Source organism: Megascapheus bottae, chromosome 15 (assembly GCF_031878675.1).
Source record: "Megascapheus bottae isolate mThoBot1 chromosome 15, mThoBot2.hap1, whole genome shotgun sequence".
NCBI classification, from domain to species: Eukaryota; Metazoa; Chordata; class Mammalia; order Rodentia; family Geomyidae; genus Megascapheus; species Megascapheus bottae.
Window position 1 is genome coordinate 43,698,949 of NC_143523.1, and position 6,000 is coordinate 43,704,948.

General features: G+C 51.4%; 1 protein-coding gene across 3 annotated transcripts in view; it reads left to right on the forward strand.

Annotated features, from left to right (window-relative positions):
• Pald1 (phosphatase domain containing paladin 1) overlaps window positions 1–4,768 on the forward strand; it is a 59,580-nt gene extending 54,812 nt beyond the window's left edge. For 2 of the 3 annotated variants that reach the window (XM_090346483.1, XM_090346484.1), the window contains exons 19-20: window positions 660–815; window positions 3,154–4,768. In XM_090346483.1, the coding sequence (XP_090202609.1) occupies window positions 660–815; window positions 3,154–3,303 (306 nt within the window). In that variant the 3' untranslated portion in view covers window positions 3,304–4,768. Of the gene's footprint in view, window positions 1–659; window positions 816–2,444; window positions 3,082–3,153 lie in introns of those variants that run through there. The other variant, XM_090346485.1, reaches the window with a different exon arrangement.
• The last annotated feature ends 1,232 nt before the right edge of the window (window positions 4,769–6,000 follow it).

A 6,000-nucleotide genomic window follows, 5' to 3' on the forward strand; every position in this document is an offset into this window, starting at 1 on the left:
AATGTTTTGCTGTCACCTCTCCCGATCATGGGGCTGGTGGCATTTCCAGAGAAAAATTGTTGTCCTGTCCCTCTGCCTGTGCACCCGGACTCACAGCCATCCAGCTGTGGTGTCTCTTGTTGCTTCTTGGCCATAGCCACTCTTCTCACTCTGTTATCTGGCCCCAGTAGGGCTGTATGAACATCCCTGCCACCCCTGCTCCTTGACACTAAGAGCAGCATGCAAGTTAAGAAGCCGGGGGAGAGGGAGAGGTGTCCTCTGGAAGGACGGAGAAGAATAGATGTGCCCTCAGCACGAGGCAGTAAGGATGCTTCCTAGTGGTTAGAGTTGGGTATCCATTGGATCCTACTGCCTAGAGAGACTCGTCATGCCTTGGGTGCTACCGGCCTTTCCTGTTGATAGCCTGCCTCATCTGGTCATTGCTCGGAACAAGGTTATGGTCACAGTTCCACAGTGAGGAAGTCGAGGCTGGGAGGGGTGGCAGGTAGCCTGCGTCATTTCAGCAGGAAGTGGGGTGGTGAGCCTGAGCAGCTGGTGTATGCCCAGTGGGCTTCCCTTGACCCTTCATCCTGCTATCTCAGTCACCCAGCTGGGGTGAGTATGTGTTTATGCTGGTGACAGTGAGTTCCCCTCGCTGACCTACCCTGCCCTGTCCTCAGGCGAAGGCTGCTAAGGAGGCCCAGGAGATGCGGAGGCTGCAGCTGAGGAGTCTGCAGTACCTGGAGCGCTACATCTACCTGATCCTCTTCAACGCCTACCTCCGCCTGGAGAAGGCCCGTACCTGGCAGAGGTCCTTCAGCACCTGGATGCGGGAGGTGAGAGGGGATGGGAGGCCGAGCCTGGGGCTGGTGGGGGTTGGGAACTCCTCAGTGGGAGGACCCAGGCCACCTGTGAGCTCATCACCCTCGTGTTGGGCTGCTTTATGGAGGGGCAAGAGTCCTTTCTTGTTCTGCAGGGTGTGTTTCACGTACTCTGCACTTAGGTGAAAGCCACTGAAGTGACAACTGAGCTCAAGCCTGTAATCCTAGCTACTCAGGATGCTGAGATCTGAGGATTGGGTTTCAAACCCAACCTAGGCAGGAAAGTCTGTGAAACTCTTACCTCCAATTAAACACAGAAAAAGCCGGAAGCGGTACTGTGGCTCTAATGGTAGAATGCTAGCCTTGAGCAAAAAGGAGCCCAGCAACCAGACCTAAAATTCAAGGCTCAGGACTGGAGGAAAAAAAAAGAAGTGAAACAGATGTGAAGACCCTGTGTGTCCCCACAGCCAGCCTCCCCTAGCTCCCCACTCTGGGCCTCCACCAGCATCCTGTGGGCGAAGGGCAAGGCTGTGGTGTCCCTCTTCCTGCTTTCTTGTAGCTGTCATCTTGGTCAAGGTGATCATCCTAGAATAGCATCACAGTGTTGGTGTTGGCTGGGAGGGTGATGAGGATTCAGTGAGATCCAGTCACTGCCACCTGCTAGTCATGGTGATAGCCAGACATGCCTGAATAGCATGGTAGCCACTCTCCCATTTGATGGAGACAGACAGGGACATTCAGGAACTTGTTTAAGGTCATCATTAGAGCTGGCTGATTGGCTCCAAAGCCCACCTCATTTTAACCTAAACTGCCTTCCTCACCCCTGGACCTCCATTTCTCTTGCTTGGCCTCCTGAGTCACACCGGACACTTGTATGTCAGGAGAATGGCTTCTATCCTCCGTAGGAAAGCCTGCAATTACCCGTGGCCAGGAAGCTGGCCCTCCTGACCTCCCTGGTAGATCCTGGTGGTTCTAATCTGGATTCAGGGCTGGAATTAGATCCTGTGAGGCCAGGACCTAGCCAGAAAGGGTGGAGGATGGAAAACAGGATTTGGAGGGTTCTGAGCTATCTGAGGTCCAGGCAGGGAACAGGCTTAGACTGATAAGGATGAACCTTAGTGACGGTCCTTAGTGACATCAGAGTGGGCAAGCATTTGGAAAGGGCCCTCACTCCTGTGGGCGGGTTCTGAACCAGGAGACTTGATGGGGTCACAGGCCTGGGTTCAGCATCCCTTTCTCTCTTTTGTGCTGATACTGGGACTTGGATGCAAGGCATTATGCTTTTGTGTGGCTTTTTCGTTCGAGGCTGGTGCTCTATCACTGGAGCTACATCTCCATTCTGGCTTGATGGTGGTTAATTGGAGATGAGATTCTTAGGGATTCAAAACTAGTCCAGGCTAGTTTTGAACCATGATTCTCAGATCTCATCCTTCTAAGTAGCTAGGAAGACAGCACTGGTGCTGGGTTCTCAGCATTCTTTTGAGAGCCCACTCTGGGTAAGCTTTGTTCTGAGTGGAAGTCAGAGAGAATAAAAAACAAAAACAAGTAACGCTTTGAAAAGGGATTGGAGGCACATGGCTCAGTTAGTAGAGCATGAGCCTGTGAGCGAAAGTATCAGGTACCAAGTTCAATTTCCATTTTCAGGGCCCCCCACCCCCCCAAAAAAAAAAGAAAAGGAAAGAAAAAAAAAGAGAATGTCAGTTGAGACCAGATACTAGAAGGAAGTGTGATTCCCCTCTTCAGCTGAACCTGCTGTTGGGCATCAGGGAAACATGAAGAAGAAGAGCTTGTGGTCCAGGCAGAAGTGTGGTTCTAGCCTTGGTGCCTCATGCCTCTCCTGGGATGCATGGAAGGCGGGGATGCAGATTTCTGGGACAGGAAGTGGGCTGAAGCCATCCCTTAATTCTAAGTGGAGGACATTCTTCTAGTGCCCCAGGTTGGTGGGGAGAGAAGGGATCAGACTGTTGGAAGTTGAGTTTAAGGCCAGGGGCTGGGCGGTTGGGCCTCAGGGCTGTGGGACGAGTGTCCTGAGTGGAGCTGCCCACGCCTGTGTTTCTGAGGACCCCGAGCATGCCCAGGGCTTCCTCTGCTCTAGAGCATGGTCTATCTGCAGACCCCTCTCCATGCAGTTTTCTGAGGAGACTGTTGCCCTTGACTAAGCAGACTAGGTCCAAAGAAGAGGACAGTTGGACAGACAGACTTAGGACAGTACTAATCTCTTGGGAAGTAGCTCTGGGCCCCAGGATTTCCCCCATGGACCTCTGGACTCCCAAAGAAATGATGGAGGGAGTCAGGGGTATCCTGATGGTGTCTGCCATCCCCTGAAGCTCTCCTCATCTCTGCCGACCCCCAGGTGGCATCAAAGGCCGGAGTCTATGAGATCCTCAACCAGCTGGGCTTCCCCGAGCTGGAGAGCCAGGACCAGCCCCTCTCCAGACTACGCTACCGCTGGCAGGAGCAGAGCCGAGTCTCTGAGCTCTCTGCTGCTGAGGACTATTTGTAGGGTTCCTCCTGCTCCCCTGAATTCTTGAGGGGCAGTCTGGATTGAGGTTCTCGTCAGTAGAAGGCGTTCTCCGCATCCTGGAGAGACTTTTTCTTTTTTTGAAAGAGGTTTTTATGGGACACACAGAGAAGACACACAGTCTATCCTTGTAAACCCGAGGCCAGGATGGCCCTCCAGAGAGACCTGTGTGTGTGTACCTTGCAGACCAGTGGGCCCTGGCCTCACTCTTCAAATTGCCCCACAGCCAATGGCCTCTTTTGACCTCTTCTTTCCTCTTAGCTGTCAGACCATCTGCCACATTCCTTCCCGTTCTTCCTCTGACTCTTCTGCCCTTGCCTGTCTCCTTTTATCATCTGAGTGCTGCTTGGGGGGCTCCAGCTGCCTGAGCTGGGTAAGGGGACTGCTCTGGATGTATTTATTCCTTTTAAAGGCAGCTTTGCCCAGTTTCCTTTTGTCTCTTGACTGTCTAGCTTGGGAGACTGTGAGGGCCACCTATATGGCTGAGCTGGCTAGGACTTGGCCTCTCCTCCTTCCCCCCCTCTTCTTTCTCCTCTCTTTTGCCCTGGCAGGGGATGAAACCATCAGATTGTCCTTCTTACTGGGAGCCAAGAGCTTCCAGAAGCAGAAACAGCACCATGGAGGAAGCCTGCTGGATTTGTTTGAGCATAAGGTGCCAAGGAAGCCAAAACCAGAGTCATGGCACCTCTGCACTTCACTGTCCCCACAGCCAAGGGGAGCCTGAGGAAGCCTGGGTTGAAGGTGGTTACTGGGAGATCCTGGTGATTGGTGGGCGGTGGGACAGGATTCTAAGCTGTCCCTCAGCCGCCTCTGTGGTGGGAAGCAGCTGGAACAGACCCTGATGAGCTGGGTCCAAGATCAGCTCTGCACAGTGGAACGGCTGTGGGGAAGAGATGCAGAGAGGGCTGTCCACCAAGGAGCCTGTCCACCCACCCATTGCCTAGGGGCCAGGGGCCTCTTCACTTGGGTTCCTGCTCATCTGCTGAAAGAGAAATATATTGTTTATTGGCCATAATATTTAAAAGGGGGAGAAGAGGTTGAAGTTGTTCACATCTACCCAGTATTGGAAAATATTGATTCTCTTAGCTGAAGTCTTTTGCAAAAACTACTGTATGCCCGCTCACAACCTTTTCAGGGTTTTGTTTTTGTTTCATATATATGTTTTTTTTTTTGCAAGTATGCAGAATTGTTCATTTCTTTGCAGACAAGATCTAGTTAAAGAGTTGGAGACGGGGCTGAAGTGGGATGGATTCTTTGCTTCTCATGGATAGCTCTATCATATGTGTTGGGACCATTGGCTGTCACTTCACCTCTCTGCCTCAGTTTCCCCATTTGCAAAATGGGAGAATAATACTTGCCTACCTACCTCACAGGGGTGTTGTGAGGAATCATTTGTGATTTTTTTTTTGTACAGAGCTTTTTAACATTAAATACAGCTTAACTGTGAGTTGTATCTGGCTGTTTTTGTCTGGTGGGAGGCAGATGGAACCCAAGTTAAGGTCTCCTCCCTGCTCCTTCAAGAGTGTGGGTGAACGCATAGCCAGTGGAATACACCTAACCTTGAAGTTCCCTTGAAGCACCTGTCCTTTGTGTTTGTGCTATATATCTTGGTGTTTGAATTCATGGCCTGGGCACTGTCCTCTAGCTTTTTCACCCAAAGGCTAGTACTCTGTCATCACTTGAACCTTACTCCCACTTCTGGCTTTAATTGGTGATTAATTGGAGATTAAAGTCTCACAGAGACGTTCCTGCCCAGCATGGCTTTGAGCCTTGATCCTCAGATCTTAGCCTTCTGAGTAGCTAGGATTACAGGCGTGAGCTACCGGCACCTGGTTGACATTTCTGGTTCTCAGAGAAGATGGACCTCAGCCTCTCCTTTTCCTTCAAGACCCAGTCTATCTGGACCCTTCAAGACATTGGAACATTGGACCCAGCTTAGTTGTGGGAATTACGAGTGAAAGGGTGGAGGGCCCTTCTCTGGCACTGGTGGAAAAAAAAAATCACTACACTGATCTCCAACTGCATAGATTACGGTTCTGACCCAGCCTGCCCTGCCATCTCCAGCAAAGGGCTGCTAGTCCTGTGGACTGTGTCGAGAGCCAGGAAATTGTTCCCCTATGTGACAAATACGTGCGTGCGCACAACGCACACACACGGCTGATGACGCTGGGCTGAGTTGACCCCAGAGCCTGTGAATGGCCTTGCAAACCCCTGGCTATCTCCTAGGTAAAAGCAATGCCCAATTTGAAGTCTTCCCCCACCCCCACCCCCATGCTCCTCCCATTTGTCTCCTTTCAAAACTGTCTTACTTGTGCTGGGCCCGAGTGGCTCATGCTTGTCATCTTAGCTTTGTGGGAGACTGAGATTGGAAAGATGATGGCTCCAGGCCAGCCGAAGCAGAAAAGTACACAAGACTATCTCGGTGGAAGAAACCAGGAGTGATAGTGTGTGTCTGTCATCACATGTACAGTGGGAAACACAAAATAATCAAATCACAGTCCATGTGTGTATTGGGCAGAAGAGGAGACCCTATCTCAAAAATAACCAGAGCAGGGGCCGGGAGTTTGGCCTAGTGGTTAAAGTGCTTGCCTAGCATGCATGAAGACCCGGGTTCGATTCCTCGGTACCACATACATAGAAAAAAAGCCGGAAGTGGTGCTGAGGCTCAAATGGTAGAGC